A 17,385-nucleotide genomic window follows, 5' to 3' on the forward strand; every position below is an offset into this window, starting at 1 on the left:
CCTCCCCCCTCCCCCCTTCCCTTCTGGTAACCACCAATCCAATCTCTGTCCCTATGTGTTTGTTTATTGTTGTTATTATCTACTACTTAATGAAGGAAATCATACGGTATTTGACCTTCTCCCTCTGACTTATTTCACTTTGCATTATACCCTCAATGTCCATCCATGTTGTCACAAATGGCTGGATTTCGTCGTTTCTTATGGCTAGACTCCCTCTCTTTAAACAGGTGTTGGACATCAGCCTTCAGAAACCAAAAGACATCAGCCATCAGACGGTCACAGGGCTCTCCATGGTGACCACGGGGTCTTGGTCAGCCCTGATGGAGAGTTCATGGGGGGCTCCTGGAAAGGAATCAGACCTGAAGTGTCTGTGGAGCCCTTCTCCCCTCAGCTTCCCCAGCTGTCCCTCCAAGGCCCCTCCCAGACTGGTCACCATGAGCCCAGACCCTCTGTCCTACTGCCAGCTACCCAGGGTGGTTCGTTGGGCTGAACTGGCAGGACTGAGGGGGGATTCACCTGCCTGTACCTGGTGCCATGGACCCCAAAACAGCCCTGGAAGAGAGTTCCTTAAGGCAGCATGTCCCCTAACCCACGCGTAGAAGCTCCAGGCCTGGTCTGGGCCCCTGAGGGCTGGGGTTATATCTGCTGCTTAGCACATCTCTTATCCCCCAGAAGTTCTGCCCCCACTGAGCATCCTGAGTTCTGGGGTCTCAGAAACCAGGACCTGGGATGGGAGGGAACCCATCCCTCCTTTTCTCCCCAAAACTCTCCAAGGCTGAGAAGGGCAGTGAGGGCTCTTCCCCTTTCTGCCTTGCTTGTCTAGAGGAGCCAATGGGGCTCTGACAGGATGGATGCCTCCAAGATGAGAAGGAGCCTTGGAGAGATGTTTATAGTACCGTCAACTGACAGAAGAAACCACCACTTCCCTCCTGTCCTGGGTATGTGGTTGATTTTCTCTCCAGCACTTCCTCTCTCTGACTTCCTTGTTTCTATAAGCAGCAGTACCTTCTCTTCAGCACTCTCCCTCAAAACGTCTGAGTCATTTCTGCCTGCTCAACTTCTCTTGTCGCCCAGACCATAACTCTTCACCTGATACTTTGAATTCTGTCTCCGTGCTTTGGGCAAAAGCACCCTGTTGGAGACAATTCACAGGTTTGTTGTTTTTCCATTCATCAGTTAATGGGTATTTGTGTTGTTGTTACTTTTTGTCTATTGCAAATAATTCTGACTCACAGAAGGAGCCACCGCCTCCCTCCTGACCTGGGTATGTGGTTTTGTTTCTCCAAAGCTCTTCCTCTCTCTGACTTCCTTGTTTTCATAAACAGCAGCACCTTCTCTTCATCACTCTCCATCAAAACCTCTGAGTAATTTCTGCCTCCTCATCACCCCTTGTCCCCCAGACAAGGACTCTTCATCTGATACTGTGGATTCTATCTCCAAGCTTTGGCCAAAGGCACTAGTTGGAGACAACTCACAGGTTTGTTGTTCTTGTTTTTCCACTCATCATTTGATGGACATTTGGGCTGTTGTACTTTTTGTCCACTGTGAACAGTTCTTCTATGAACACACTTGCATAAGTGTTTGTTCAAAAACCTGCTTGAAATTCTTTTTTGTTTCTTCTCCTTATTGTGGTGACAGCACTTAACACAAGCTCTCCCCTCTTTAAAAATTTTCATGCACAATATGGTATTGTTAACAATAGGTGCATAGTTGTGCAGCAGATCTCTAGAATTTATTAGTCTTGTGTAACTGAAACTCATACCTAGAAGGGAAATTTCTGGGTCATGTGGGAATTCTGGGTTTAGCTGTTTTACAAACTGCCAGACTGCCTTCCACAGTGGCTGAACCATTTCACATTTCCACTAGCAGTGTATGTGGGTTCAGATTTCACCACATCCTTTTTAACACTTACATTTTTTTCAAATTATGGCTAGTCTAGTGGGTGTGAAGTCGTATCTCATTGTGGTTTTATTTGCAGTTCCCTAATGACTAATGAATTGACCATCTTTCATATGCTTGCTGTTCATTTGTATATCTTTTTTTGTCGAAATGTCTATTCAAGCCATTTGAGTACTTTTTAATTGGGTTGCTTTTTGTTGTTGAGTGAAGGTATTCTTTATATATTGTGGATAATAGATCGTTATTACATATATGATTTGCAAATATATTTTTCCAAATTTGTAAGTTGTCTTTTATACTCTTGATCATGTTTTTAAATGAATGTACATTTTAAATTTTCATGAAGTTCAATTCATGTATTTTTTTCTTTTACTGCTTGTCCTTTTAGTGTCATATCTAAAAAACTATTGTCAAGTTCAAGTTTATGAAGATTTGTTCTATATTTTTCCCTAAGAGTTTATAATTTTAGCTTTTCTATTGATCCATTTTGAGCCACTTTTTGCATATGGTGTAAGTGTCCAGCTTTCTTCTCTTGCATCTGAATATCCAGTTTTCCCAATACAATCTATTGAAGGGACTATTTCTTCCCCATTGAGTGCTCTTTGCACTTTTGCCAAAAATCAACTGCTCATATGCATGGGTTTATATCGCATGCTTCAATTTTATTCCATGCAGCTGCGTGTCTGTTCTCATGCCAACACCACACTGCTGAGTGTACTGGGGCTTTCTAGTAAGGTTGAAATTAGGAAGTGTGAGTTCTCCAACTTTTTTCTTCTTTTTCAAGATTTTTTGGCTATTGTGCGTCTTTTGCAATTATCTTGAATTAGAGAAATGGTTTTTTCATTTTTTCAGAAAAGACCACTGGGATTTTAAAAGGGATTGAATTGATTCTGTAAATTGCCTTGGAGAGTATTGTCATCTTTACAATGTTAAATCTTCTAAGCCATGATCCTCAAATGTCTTTCTGTCGCCTGAGGTCTTTAAAATTTTCTTCAGCAGATTTAAAAACACGCAGTGTATAAATATTGCACCTCCTTTGATAAACTCATTCCTATGTATATTTTCTCTTGGATTCTGTTATAAGTTTAATTGTGTCTCCTAAAATGATTTGTTGAAGTCCTTAGCACCAGTACTTGTGAATGTGATTTTTTTGGATATAGGATCTTTGCAGATATAATCAAGTTAAAATAAGATCATACTGAATTAGGGTGAGTCCTTTCCCAATATTTCTGATGTCCTTGTAAGAATAGAAGAGACACATAGAGAAAAATGTCATGTGAAGATTGATACACATGAGGAGATGACAGCCACGTGCAGAGGGAGGGAGAGATTGGAGTTACACTGCCACAAACCTACGAGAGCCTGGGACCGGCAGAAGCTAAGAAGAAGCAAGGAAGGATATTTTCCTAGAACCTGTGAAATGAACATGGTTTTCCCGTACCTTAATTGTGGACTTCTTCTCTCCAGAACTGTAAGAGAATAAATTTCTTTTGTTTTAATCTACCTAGTTTATGGTAGTTTGTTGTGACAGCCCTAGGAAACTGATTCAAGGTAGAAATGCTTAGTGTTTGCAAGCCTGGATTCTAGTGTCTGGAAGCCTGGGCTTATTCTTGAGTTTTCCATTCTTTGGCTCTGTGACTCTGAACAGCTGCATATTCTCTGAACTTCAACTTCCCGAATTTGAAAATGTGGATGATATTAGTAACATCCTCTTAAGGTTTATGAGAGGCTCAAACTATTTATTGCATTTAAAACTTTACGAAACTGCATGTTGCCTTGTTATCTGAAGGATATCAAACATTATTACAGAGACTTTTCTATGGAGACTCATCAGCCCAGGACCCAAGTCTAGTCCCTACAGCATCTTGTGGGGACTGGGTCTAGACAGGCTCCAAGTGGGGACACAGGCCTGTGTTCAGACTGAGGACAAAAGCAGAGAGACAGGGAGTGGGCTATGGAGGCCCCTGACCTGTCACCACCACCTCCAGGGGCACTTTCTGTTGGGAGCCTTTTCAATGCCTGCAGTCACTGTGCATGTGCAGTGACTGGGGACTGCTGTCTTGTTCTGAGATCTCAATGTGCCTGGTTATCCTGGAGCTCAGAGCATCCTTCTTCTCCAGACCTGGATGGTCACAAGCTCATTACTCTGAAAACGAGGCTGGAAAATTTGAGGTCTTGGTACAGGGAGAGCCCTGGAGGAAATAGGAGCGTCTTTTCAAGGGATCTTTCTTTCCCTTCTCCAAAAAGAAGTTCTATAAGTGAGGAAACTACTATTTGTGGGGTATCAATTATTTCAAGGCCTGTCATTGGAGCTTTTCCTTCTGTTGGAACCTCTCTACCACTCAAATATTGGCTCACTTTTGATGACAACACCAACGCTTAGTGATACTGTGTCTGTTCTTCAAGATAAAGGGAGCTGAGACATGGATCAAATTTACAGAAATGAGAAGAGGAGGCAGCAGGGGCAGATGCTGGTTTGATTTACTGCAGATTGTTCTGTGTGTGTGTGTGTGTGTGTGTGTGTGTGTGAAGTAAACAAACTTTTTTATCTCTGTCTTTTCATTTACAATCAACGCACTCATCCATCCATTCAGGCAAAGTTTATCTACAAATGTCAACTATATTTCACGCAATGTACCAAGCATGAAAACTAAAACATATGCCTAACTGACCTGGATCCTGTTCTCTGATCCCTACTAGTCTTGGGATGTGATGCACATCAGATAATTAATTACAAACGGTATGTAATTATACACTATGACACTTATGTGGAATACATCCTTGGAGATTGGAGATTAGATAACCAGACTTCATAACTAGTCTGGGCATCATGGAAGGTCGACCTCGAGGAGGTGAAGTGAGAGGACACAGCTGAGAGATGCGGAGTTTTGGCTGAAATGGACGGAAGTGTTGAGAATTCCAGGAAAAAGAAAGTGTACAGATAAATGTCCCCATTTGAGAGGGATCATGGCTGCAGAGCACCATGGGGACCCTGATGTCCTAGAATCAGGACTGGGCTGGTTTCCCTGCAGTCCACACCACTACCACTCCAGGAAACACAGGGTGGGCAAGTGAGGACCCAGGCACCGCCACAGCCCAGCTTGTCTGGTTCAGTGCAGATGAGGGGAGCAGACAGAACAGATTCACAGAACACGGCACATGAGAACATTTGACATAGGTTTTCTGTAGAAAAGGGAGCTGCTTCTCTCTCATGATCTCTTTCTGACACCCCCTCAGCGGGTCCAAGAAAAGACCAGACATCCCAAGTGTAGTTCAGTCTGGAACCAAGCCCAGGGATGTGACCCAAACCACTGCCTGATGGGGTGAAATCTGATCTCCGAAATCACCCCCAAGTCCGTATTGGTGGGCTTCATCTCAATTCACATTCTTGGGTCATTATGGGTTCAGGAACTCACATAAACCCAGTTTAAATCCTTTATTGCATACCATCAGGAGTTGGACAAAATGTTTGTTCAGAGGCTCGGTTTCTCACCTGGAAAGCGGCTCCTTGTTTTATTGGACTCAGGTGAGGCTAATCAGGCAGGAGAGATCATGTTTTGAGGAAAATACAATTCCAATATGTGAAGTATTTGCTATAACTGATCAACAGCCACTTTGTTAGGAATTAGTCACTAGTGGAGGATGCGGCTCTCACCACCTACTTCAACCCTAACTCATTAAATTGTATGGAAAACAAAGTTTACAGAATAGTTTATATTCTTTAAAGTTTATAGAATAGAAATGCACTATCTACCAACAATGACAAGTAGACTTATGAGTCATCAAATGAAAATGGAGGAAAGCATTGCCAGTATTCCAGAAGATTCTGTGGTGTTCATCTTAAACAAAACCATTTAACATTGTCTTATTTATAACTACCATCACGGATTTCTTTTCCTTCCTTATATATATGTAGTTTATCTTAGGTACACACTCCTAAATAAGGCATGACGTTTCCTTTTAGACTTTAGGTAAATGGTATAATCCTAAACACATGGTTTTTATAATCTTCTTACATTTATTTACATCATGTTTGAAGATGGATACACATGGTCATTTGGAATTTGAGTTTGTGCATGTTCACTGACATGTCATATTACATTGTCTACATAGAACACCAGATACTCTTTTTTTGGTGCATATAATCTTAAAATGATTTTGGCTAATATGAATAACTCCCTTGTCAATGTCCTTGTGAATGGATCTTGGTGCATATGTATACATTTTCTATAAGATATATACTTAAAGACATGGTTGTGTGTTTCTTACTTTAACTAGATATGTATGATATACTCTCTCTGAATTGATGGATGCATTTTGCACTCCTACCAGGAATGAACCAGAATTTTGTGTGCCCACTATTCTCTCCCACAACTGATATTACCATTTTTCTCTTTGTATCTCACCTGAATGTGCTGGAATTTTGGTCTTGTGATTTCACTGAAACTGTGCCACAAGGAGGAATGATTATTACATATAAAATATAAGGAGACATAGGATCATTTTGGGGCTATCAGAGCAGAATTTGTGATGTCCTATTGGCTTGGATTGTTTTGTGAATTTCAATTCGGTGCATCACTTCCCAACTCTTCATAAGGGACCTCACACTGGCACTTTTAAGTTGTCCATAAAGGGAGTATACACACTAGAGAAATTGGAAAATGCCTTGAATCGGTGTTTATAACAATGAGTTTTTCAGGGGCAGTAAAATCCATGCTATCACTTCAAACAGCAATGTCTTGATTTCAAGTGATGATATTTCTGAAGACACTACACAGGTAGCATCTGCTGAAAATTGAAAGGCTTGTGGAGTCAAGAGTGTTAAGGTATCATTTTATGTTTATCAATATCAGGCTGTATCTTTGTAATGCCGATTTACTGATTTATTAAAACAGATTGCATGCTCTGAATGAAGAGATGGAGGTATGTGGTATATCAAGGTATGTGGTAATTAGAAATAAAGAAAAATGCTTTACATGAAGGTGTACCACAGCATAAAAGCGTGAGGAGGTGTGGACCCAAATATGCTGTGTGGGATATATGCTGATTTCACAGAAAGCAGAAAGATAGGAGCCAGTCAAGATAAGTCAACAATGGTCAGGAAGGAAAGCTCCACAGCTTAATGGCATAAGAGTCCAGACATTGACCTTGCACGTGAACAATGATTCCTCCACCTCATAATGACCTGTAGACAGTTTACACAACATATGCCCAGATGCTCTTCCAGAACCTCCTGGGCGCAAAAGAGTTATTTCCAAGGCTCTACAACTCAGAACAGCACATTGTTCTCTCTTGTATTTACCTCCTGGCTGCATGTTGGGTCCTTCTCAGGTTCTACTGAGCCTGCAATAGCAGAATCCCGAGGACAACCAGGATCATACCAGCCACGTCCATCCAGATGAGATTCTTCACTGTGTAGTCTTGGGGATGTGAGGCTAGGAATTGAGGAGGAAGAGGTCACAGAGGTCAGGGCAGAGGAAAATCACCCCAGGATCCCTGATGTCCACCTAGGGCACCTGCCTCCCTTGACAGGACATGACCCTCCGCGTCAACCCCATAACTGAGAATTTCTCCTGCTCACCACACTTGAGTCTGACTTGTTTTGTGATGTGCTGATGGAGTCAGCTGCTCTTAAGAACCAAATATTTGGGGATGGATGAGGAGTTGATGCAACTCAAGCCTTTCCCCTATCTTCTTTTAATTCCCTCTGTTTCTTGTGACATAACTTATGCAGTCTGTTAATAACCCCTTTTTTTTTTTTTACTGTAGATAGATTCCCTCTGTTCTCATTGGATTCTCTCAGTCTGTCTCTTTTTTCAGTTTAGAATTTGCTTCTGAGTCACTTAGAAACAGAGATTGGATGTGTCCCAAGCGTTCAGAACTGTTTATAAAAACAGTCTCCAAATATAGAAATAACTGAGTTCCTGTACACTCTCTGTTCATTATTGGGTATGGACCATGTCAGTTAACTTCTCTGGATAAGAGGACTTCTATATATTCAACACCTCAGGACCATGGATGAGGGGTTTCTCATATCTATATGAGTAAGAGAGAGAAAATTCAACCCATACAGTGCAGGTTGGGTTAATTACATGCAATAAATTAGATAAGAAGGAGGCAGTCAGTTCTGCACAGTGTAAGATTGAAAATTATGCTTGGAGATGAGATTTAAGCTGATTCTTGAATAGGAGAAGGAGTCTGAGAGGAGCCAAGTGAGGACCCAGATGAGGCGTATCACAGGCTGCAGTGAGACAAGGTCCTCAGAAAGATCTCAGTCTGTTCTTCAATAAGGAATAAAGTCATGTCTGTGGGATGTAGGGAGAGTCCAGAGAAGAAGGTGGAACTGAGATTTGAGGGCTTGGTGCTTTTGAGAAAGGTCAGAAATGACAGGATAGATGAGAGAGGCTCCATCATCATCATCATCATCATCCTCATCATCACCATCATCACCATCATCATCATCATCATCATCATCATTTCTCTCTCTCTTTTTCTCTGTCTCAAAGAACTCTGAAATCCTCTATAAGATTTCAAGGAGAGAAGACTAGTCATCTGATTTTATATTTGAACTTTTTCATGCTAAAATCCTGAGTAAGAACGTGGGTCACAAGGTAGTTTGAATTTCCCAGCTTCTTTGAAATTAAATTCATGTAATGGTTAATGGCACTCAATAAACAGCAAATAAATGAGTGAAAAAGAAAATAACCCCTACCCTCTCCATTTTCTATATCCAGAACCAAGTAAGTCCACAGTTCTGGTCTTCAAAGCCTTGAGGAACAGAGAAAATCAGTGGTATTACAAAATTGAGTGAGAACAAAAACATACAAATCTATTTTAACCATTTATAACATAAAAACAAAAAAGATAAAAACAAATTATAGATCGATTCTAACCATACACCTCCATGTAAAAATTCTAAATAAGCTTATACAAGTCAGAAACTATGAATGAACAATGAATGTCATGCAGTGGGGTTACTATCCTAATGCTTGACACTAAGAAGCCTTCTACCTGTATATCACCATGGCTAAAATTAAAGAAAAAAAATTCAGGGGTTGTACAAAAGTCCAGAAACCAATTCCTAATTTCTATTAATAAAATAATATTTTTTCTTAATAAAAGCTAAATCTAGCATAAAAATTAACTTTAGACATGGATAGGTTAACAGTATTATATATATATAAAATATAGATTTTTGACGTGTTTGCCTTACAATAATTTGGGCTAAAATGAAGATGTTTTCTTAAAGCGACGCTGAGGTACATCTTAACATTTTACTTTGTCATCATTATCATATGGTATCTGATGCAAATAAAATGGGTACACAATCTGGAAATAAAGAAGTAAAATTTCAGTGTTCTTGAAGTTGATATAATTATTATCAGTAAGTCAGAGGAGATCAATCGAAAAAATATGGAGAGGTGGAGAATCTGTAGTAAGTTGATGGGTTATAAAATTAATATCAGCAAACAAGTATCTTTGTTATCTATACTATAAGCTCCCTCTTATTAAAATGAGGAAAGGGTTTCTCAGAAGTTCAGAAAAGCTGAGCCCACACAGACTCAACCCCACCTCCCAGAGGTCCCTCCTACCTGGAGTCCTAGACTGAGTGCCTCTGTGGGATCTCCCCTGCTCCTGGCTCCTGGTGAGTAGTGATGCTGTGGTTCTGAGATGGAGATACCAGGAAGTTAGCGGGTGTGGGGGCCTCTGTCTTGAAATTTCAGTCTAATTTCATTTTCTCTTAGGTTCACTGAGTCCCATTCCATCCCACTGCCTTCCTCAGCCCCCTCTGAGACTGCTGGGATGGGGTGTGCCAGGGGTGGGAATTTCCCGCCTATTTACACCCTTTCAGAGGCTGGATCCTCATGTGTGTAACCTCCCCTGTGCTTCAATTATTCCATGGTGTCTCAGACTTTCCTGTGGTCGAGGCCCAGAGAAGACCCCCTGAGCCCAGAGAAGAGAGGAACAGGGGTTCCCCACCTGAGACCAGGAGCTCTGGCACAAGAGATGTGTCCAAAATCACCATCTCAGGGAGCACTGAGACCCCCCAGTGGATGCCACCCCATATATCATAAACCAATGGTGGGAGATGTGAGTGAGAGGGGCTGCCATTCCTCCCACTTCAGCCTGGCTGCTCCTCCCCTTGGCTGGGCCCCCAACATCTCCCTCTGCCATGATCACCCCACCCACTGTCTGCCCAGCCTCAGAGCCCCTGGAGTGCTGTGGTCCCCGTCCACATCTTGCCCAACTCCCAGCTACCCTAGGAGACAAGCCTGTGCTTGTAAGTCTGAGGGGGCCTTACATCTTCTGAGAGACGCTCAGAACTGCCCTGGGTGGTCTGTTCTTCCACTGAGCAAAGTGGCCTCAGTGAATCAACTCAGTTGTTGAGATGGGCCCTGTGGGCGGGGGGCTGCGGCTGATCCTGGAGTCCCCACCTCACTCAAACTCTTCTCCGGCATCATAGTTAAAATGGTAAAGTTTATGTTTTGTATATATTACCATATTCACAAAATAGAAAGATGACAAATGTCGTATACAAACACTAATCAAAAAAACAATTTAAGTGGCTATATTAATGTTTCCAAGTGCTGCTGTTACAAACTAATCTTAGTGGCTTAAAACAACATGGATTTATTCCCTTACAATTCTGGAGATCAGAAGAATAAAATCAGGCTCCTTGATACAAAGGCAAGGAATGGGGAGATATTTTTCTACTTCATCTTGATCTGGAACCGGAAGTCTGAAACACAATTGATTTCTGTATATTGACCATGAATCCAATGATATTGGAGAATTCCTTTCTAATTTGAGTAATACGTATTTATACTATTTTGGATTTTCTATGCACACAACTGTATAATCTGAGTAATATAATATTATTCTTATCCATTTAGGTGCCTATCACTTTGTTTTGCTTTATTTCCTCCAGGGCCGTGCTGACTGGACGTGCTCACACGGACACACGTGGATAACTCCCATCACGGGGGAAAGACTTCAAGTTCTCACCATTAAAAATGATGTCTAGTGTTGATTTTTAAGCATGCCTTTACAACTCATAGGAAATTCCCTTTTATTTCTGATGAGTTTTTATTTTCATTATGAATTTTTGGTGTATTTTATCAATAGCTTTGCCTGCATCTGTCAAATGACCTTTTTTTTTTTTTACTTATTCTGCTAATGTGTTGGATTATGTTGATTGATTTTAAAAATTTTAAGCACTCTATCTCCCCCCCCCCCCCAAAAAAAAACAAACAACCTCAGTGTGGTCATGATGTAATGACTTTTTAATATATCACTGAATCTTACTTGTGTATATTTTGTTTAGTGATTTACATCCAAGATTATGAGAGAGATCTTCTCATTTTGTGATTTCCTTATCAGGTTGTGGCATCAATATTTTCCTAGCTTGATCTAGGGTGTATTTCTTCTTCTTCTATTCTAAGAAAAATTTTGCATAAGTTTGGGGTGTTTGTGTGTGTTTCCCAAGTGCATAAGCATTTGGAAGAAATCACCAATGAAGCCTTCTGAACTGATACACTTACATATTGCAGAATGATTAGAAGCACAGCATTAGCTAACACCTCACACATAGCGGCTTTTTCTTTTTTTTGTACTAAGAATGTTTAAGATCTGCTCTCCTAGCACCACTCAATAATGTGATTCAGTTTGACTAGCTATAGTCATCATGCTGTACATTATCTCCCCAGGACTTGTTAATCTCATAACTGGAAGTTTGTGCCCTTTGACCGACATATCGTCATTTCCACCAACACACAACCCCTGGCAACCACCATTCGACTCCCTATGTTTCTCTGACTTTTCCAGATTCCACATTGTTCAGTTGTGGGAAAATTTTTGATTACAGAGGCAATGTATTTAATGTATACATAAGGTGATACATATTTTCTCTCTATTGTTACATCCATTTAGTAAACTGTCCACTTGAAAATGTACATTTTATCTGCATTTTCTAATATACCAGCATCAAATTGTTTTTAATGTTCTGTTACGAAGTCTATAGGATTTGTAGTGCCATCTGCAATTTCATTCCTTATATTACAAATGTGCGCCTTCTCTCTTTTTCTCTTGGTCATTTTGACTCGGTTTTGTAAGTTTGACTAAAGTTTTCAAGAATGAACTTTTATAGCTTTATTGATTTTCCTCTATTTTTTGTTTGTCCTCATTAGTTGCTGGTCTTATTATTATTTCTCTCCTTCTATCTTCATTTAGATTAATTTTGTTATTCCTTTTTTTCCTAAATTTTTGATATAATACCTTAGATCATTGATTTTTTAGGCTTTTTCTTTTCTAATATATTCATTCATATTCATCCTAATTTTCCCATTTTATAGATTTCATATGTGTTATTTATATTATCATTCAGTTTAAAATATTCTCTCACTTTGGTTTTGGATTTCTTATTTCACTCATGGATTACTGAGAAGTCTGCTGCTTTATTTCCAAAATGTGAGGATATTAGTTATCTTTGGTCACAGAATCGGGTGACTCCTAAAGTGTTGCAGAAGCTCCTGGTGGCTCACCTTAGGAGTCCAGGCTGGCTGGGGGTCATTAGGAGGTGTCCACTGGGGGCAGCTCCTGTGCCTTCTGGGGTCCCTGCAGCCTTCGTCCCCAGAGGGTGGGGCTCTGGGTCCTTCCTGGGCTAGTGGATGGCCAGAGCAGCATACACGCTGGGCTCTGCTGGGGGCTCCTCTGACTGGGAGGAAGGGGGTGTTGTCTCCCGCCTGAGGGTCAAGCTGTTCAGCTGGGCGTAGGTCACTTCCTGGGGGTCTTCAGATGCAGTAGCCTGGAGCAGGGGGAGAGTGGGGGATAGGTATGTGGTTGGGGTGGGGGCAGCCTGGGGGTCTGGAGAGGATGCGACCCACCTGTCTGTCCATCTGTCTGTCCTCTTCTGTTTGTCTGTCCTTCATGTCCAGTGATTCCTCTGACAGGGGGGAAGGAGAGGTGGCCACTCCCTGCCTGAGTCTTGATCTTGAGAGGTTCACCTGGGTGTTTGTCACTCCCTGGGGGTCTTCATCATGGGGGCTCTGCTGGAGGGAGACAGAGGGACAGAAAGTGTCTCCCTGACCCCAGTGCTGACCTCCTCCAGTCAACTGTCCACCCTGTTACAGAGTGAGGTCACGTCCTGATGGAATCTTCAGGGACTTCCTAAGCCTTGGACATCTGGATGCTTTCTACGGTTCTGATTCTTATCCTAACATGCTATCTCTCTTTCATTTGGCTCCAGCCATGTGTCCCATCTCCCTGAAAAAGTATGTTACTGCCTCAGGACCTTTGCATCTGCTGTTTCCTCTGCCACCCCCCCCATGCACTCTATCCCTTTTCCTTACTTTATTTTCCTTAACTGCAGTTTGCACTCTAGGAGCCCATGTATTTGCATGCTGTCTCTCACCCAGGAGGTGAGCTCAAGGAGTGTGGAGACAGTTTTCTCACTGCAGTACCTGCAGCACCTGAATGTAGCCGGGTACACAGTGAGCTCCCTCTGCACATTGTTGGGGAAATGAATGAAGGGGGCATAGGGGATATTCGGGTGATTCACTCATTCATGCATCCTCTGGAGACCTGGTGGTGAACCCCAACAACTAGAAAGTTAGAGAGAGGATGAGCACCCAGGAAAGGGGGCCACATGGGAGGAGCCATGAGGTTACAGAAGCCAGGAGGAGTGAAGTCACAGCAGGATGACCCAGGGTGCCCGAGAGGAGAGGTCAGTGTGGGATGCTGCTGAGAGCTGGGGATGTGAGGACAGGAAGTGACCATTGGATTAAGTTTGGCAACAGAAAGGTCCCTGGTGGCCTGGACAGGAGCAGGGGTCTCACCCGATGGTCCAGATCCACCCCCTCCTCAGGCTGTGTGTCCTTCACGGCAGCATCTGCTGGGGCAGAACAGGGGGTGTGTCTCTTGGCAGGATTCCTGAGATCTCTCGGGGCTGCAGGCCCCCTCTGCTCCCAGATGGGCCACTGAGATCCAGGGGTGACGAGATGTGCCCGAGGTCACTCAGGGTGGGATTTCAGTCCTTCTCACCCCAAATCGCCAGACCCTCCCAGCCCATCCCCCATGGCCTCCTGAAATCTCTGTGCCCCACCCCCCAGGGTGGCCCCTCCCCTCCTCTCACAGAGGGTCTCTTCCTGGGCGTCAGCAGCTGGGCTGGAGCTGGGGGAGGAGACAGGAGTGTTAGGGGCAGAGAGGGGGCTGGGCGTGAGGTGGGGGTCTGGGGTCTTCAGGGCAGGAATTTCCTGATCTGCAGGCCTCTGTCCTTGGGCTCTGGGTCTGCAGCCCCTGCAGGGAGCTGGAGATCAGCCTGTCACTGGACTGGGTCACGATGGACAGAGTCTCAGCCCTGGGAGGTCCTGACCACCCCCCCCTCCACACGGGGTTCAAGAGGAAAGGAGGGAACCTTAATTTATACTTGTGTGTATGTTTCAATATTTCATGAGACTGAAAAGCTGAAAGACACCTTAAATGTGCACATGTGCTGTATTAAGTGTTTTCTTCAGGATTTTCTGATTTGAGATTCTGGAAAAGTTTTTCTCAACTCACCTTTCCATCTATTGGGTTTCCCTCTGCTGGTGCCCTAAGCCCACTTCCCCCTGTCACCCGGGTCACCCTGTTCCCTACTCACCTGAGGTCCTGTGTTTGCCCTGAAGCTGGTGTCGGAGGAAAAGGTGGAAGTGAAGGAGGAAGAACAGCAGGACGAAGGCCAACAAGACCGAGATCAGAGCACTCAGGGACCATTTGAGTCCTTGGACACAAGTTATGTCAAGAATGATCCACTGGTGCTATTTAATTGAGCGCCTACTGTGTGCCAGGCATATGCTAGTGTCTGTGCATTATCTCCTCTCACTCACAACCATCATGCAACATGGGACTGCCACCCCCACCCACCCATTTCACAGATGAGGAAACTGAGGCACAGAGAGGTAAATCATGTGCCCCACAACACCCAGCCTCAAGTGGCAGAGCTGAGACTGCAGGGGTGCTGATTCCAGACCTTGTACTTTCCACTCAAGCTGTGTACCCTGAGCTGAAGGGAAAGGACCTGACCACCCCTGACTGTTGTCCTGCCCCTCCCTTCCCTGTACAATGTCACCATCACTGCTGCATAGAGGACAGGCCCGCATAAAATCACATCCTGGGGGGCTTCCCCGTGAGGCCTCCTCTCCCAGGAGGTCAGAGCCATAGTCAGAACTGAAAGGAAATGTAAGCTCTGGGCCACGATTCTCTCCTTTACACTTGGAGAAAGTGAGGCCCAGACAGGAGAAGGCATGTCCAAGTCAGGGTCTCCTGATGGCATAACTCAGCCCCCGACTCCCAAGAACCCACCCACCACCTCTCCACAGAGGCCCTCCTTTATCCCTCCGCACACCTGACTCCCTCCCATAGGAGGGAGTTGACTTTCAGAACCTCCTGGGGATCAGGATGGAGGTGGGGGGGCTGCTTCTCCCCACTTCATCCCGGCTGCCCCTCCTCCAGGCTGGGCCTCAACACGTCCCTCTGTCACGACTGCCCCAACCACATCCCCCCAAACCTCAGAGCCCTGGAGCCCCCTGGACTCTCACTTCTGCCTGACTCCCAGCCCCTCTGGGGGACAAGCTGTGCTGAGAGAGGAACTGGGAGTCAGATCAGCTGAGTCTCGAGAGACAGGCCTGGAGACACTGTGACCTCTCTGGACAGAGGCCCCTGTGACTCACCAGCTGTTAAGTTGAGCCCTGTGGGTGGGGAGGTGGGATCCCCAGAGGATCATGGGAGAAAGGACAAGAGGAGATGAGGGGCTGGAGCTTCCCACAGAGACCCCGTCTCTGCTCACTCTCTTCTCCTGCATCTGCCCTGTGTCCCCAAGGCTCTCCCTCCACCCACCTGGAGGATTCTGGAGATGGGGACCTGGCAAGGGGCAGGCATGTGAGGGCCCTGCTTCTTTCCTGCACTCTGAGGGGCAGATCCCTTTCTGGGTGACCCTCCCTCAGAGCCCCCTCACTCCCATCCCAGCCCAGAGCTCTCTGGGGGACAGAGCCCTGAACTGACTGACGCAGAAAGAACAGGGGCACGGCCCTGTCATAGCCGACATCAGAGTGACCCTGGAGGGTCAGCTTCTGTCCAGAGGCCACAACAGGGCCCTCCTGGGTCAGGAGTGAGGGCTCCCTAGATACACCTGGGAGAAAGACAAGCTGAGGATTCCTGGGGCTGATTCTTCCCCAAACCTCCCATCTTCCTCGCTGGAATTTCTAGTCTCACTGTCTTTACAGCTCCGTGTCCATTGTCCAAGGGTCCCTGAGCTCCTTTCCCGCCATGGCTCATCTGGGCCTCCCCTAGAAGCAAAGACCCCGATAAGCTGTCTGTTGCCTCAAAACATGGATGGGGCAGGATGGGACTTCCTCACCTGGGATCAGGAGCTCCAGGGGGTCACTGGGGTGTGACCACACCTGGGGGTAGTTCCTGTAACAGCCATAGCATCTGAACGTCCACCTGAGGCTGCGGGACATGGGGCCCACAGGGAACAGGGCTTGGAACTGCCCCCTGGGAAGTTGCTGTGAGTCCAGGGTCCAGGAGGGCTTGTGTTCTCCTTCCTTAGTCAGAATGAACCTGCCGAATCCCAGCCGTTAGCCTCACAGGAGGGCACCATAGGGCTCAGCAGGGCTGAGAGGGTGGGTTTGCTGTAGATTCCTAGGTGAGGAGGAGGCAGCGTGTTAAATGGGGCTCACACCTCCCTCATATCCCCCAGGGCTGGGCTGTGAGAGGAGACACACCCCTGAGAGCAGACCCCCTTCCTGAAGGCAGAGCCTGAGGCTGGGAACCCTGAGTGTCTTCTCACCTGTCACTACCAGCTCCAGGGGATCACTGTGCTCTGAACAATATGTGGATCTTCAATAGTAACAGCAATATCTCCCTGTGTGGATGTCTCTCATATGTGGGATGGAGAACCTGGCCTTTTCCTCAGGCCCCAATAGGTTCTGTCTGCGCCAGGACGATGGGTTTCCCACTTTATCCAGATGGTACTCCTGGGCCTCCAGGGTCCCCTGACACAAGATGGTCACAGGCCTCCCCCAGGGGACCACAGAGCCTGGCTCGGCCTAGATGGTGGGTTTGGGGAGGGTTCCTGGAAGGAAATCAGACGCTGGCTCACAATACCTTCTCCACCGCTCATTCTGCAGCTCAGCCCACAGCCCCTCCTCGTTTTATCACCATCATCCCAGAATCGCTGGGCTCACTCCTGAGTGCTCAGGGGCTGAAGTAGGAGGTGGGGACATGACAGCCTGGGGAGGACTCACCTGCCTGCACTCGGGTCCTCGGAACCAGACTCAGCTCTGGAAGAGAGTCCCTGTGAGAAATCTGCACCTGGCTGTCTGAGCTGATTCTCATCACATCAGGGTCCCAGTCCACTCAAGCTACCTGAGCCCTGAGGTTCCCCATGAACAAGGGGGTGTGGAGCCTCCCCATCCCCTGCTGCTGTCCCCTTCCCACTCTCCACAACTG

General features: G+C 45.2%; 1 protein-coding gene and 1 long non-coding RNA gene across 2 annotated transcripts in view; one reads left to right on the forward strand and one right to left on the reverse strand.

The window, feature by feature from the left end:
• The first annotated feature begins 1,033 nt into the window (after positions 1–1,033).
• LOC131397395 (uncharacterized) lies at positions 1,034–11,131 on the forward strand. Its single transcript, XR_009216758.1, has 3 exons — positions 1,034–1,152; positions 1,326–3,370; positions 10,829–11,131. It is a non-coding gene; the product is annotated as an uncharacterized LOC131397395 (long non-coding RNA).
• A 1,115-nt stretch (positions 11,132–12,246) lies between these two features.
• Positions 12,247–17,385, reverse strand: part of LOC131397702 (putative killer cell immunoglobulin-like receptor like protein KIR3DP1) — a 33,844-nt gene continuing 28,705 nt past the window's right edge. The window contains exons 7-13 of the mRNA XM_058530770.1: positions 16,522–16,575; positions 15,937–16,063; positions 15,772–15,781; positions 14,537–14,693; positions 13,734–13,786; positions 12,783–12,947; positions 12,247–12,703 (exon numbers count right to left, since the gene is read on the reverse strand). Of these exons, the coding sequence (XP_058386753.1) occupies positions 12,560–12,703; positions 12,783–12,947; positions 13,734–13,786; positions 14,537–14,693; positions 15,772–15,781; positions 15,937–16,063; positions 16,522–16,575 (710 nt within the window). The 3' untranslated portion in view covers positions 12,247–12,559. The remainder of the gene's footprint in view (positions 12,704–12,782; positions 12,948–13,733; positions 13,787–14,536; positions 14,694–15,771; positions 15,782–15,936; positions 16,064–16,521; positions 16,576–17,385) is intronic.

Source organism: Diceros bicornis, chromosome 34 (genome assembly GCF_020826845.1).
Source record: "Diceros bicornis minor isolate mBicDic1 chromosome 34, mDicBic1.mat.cur, whole genome shotgun sequence".
Lineage (NCBI taxonomy): Eukaryota > Metazoa > Chordata > Mammalia > Perissodactyla > Rhinocerotidae > Diceros > Diceros bicornis.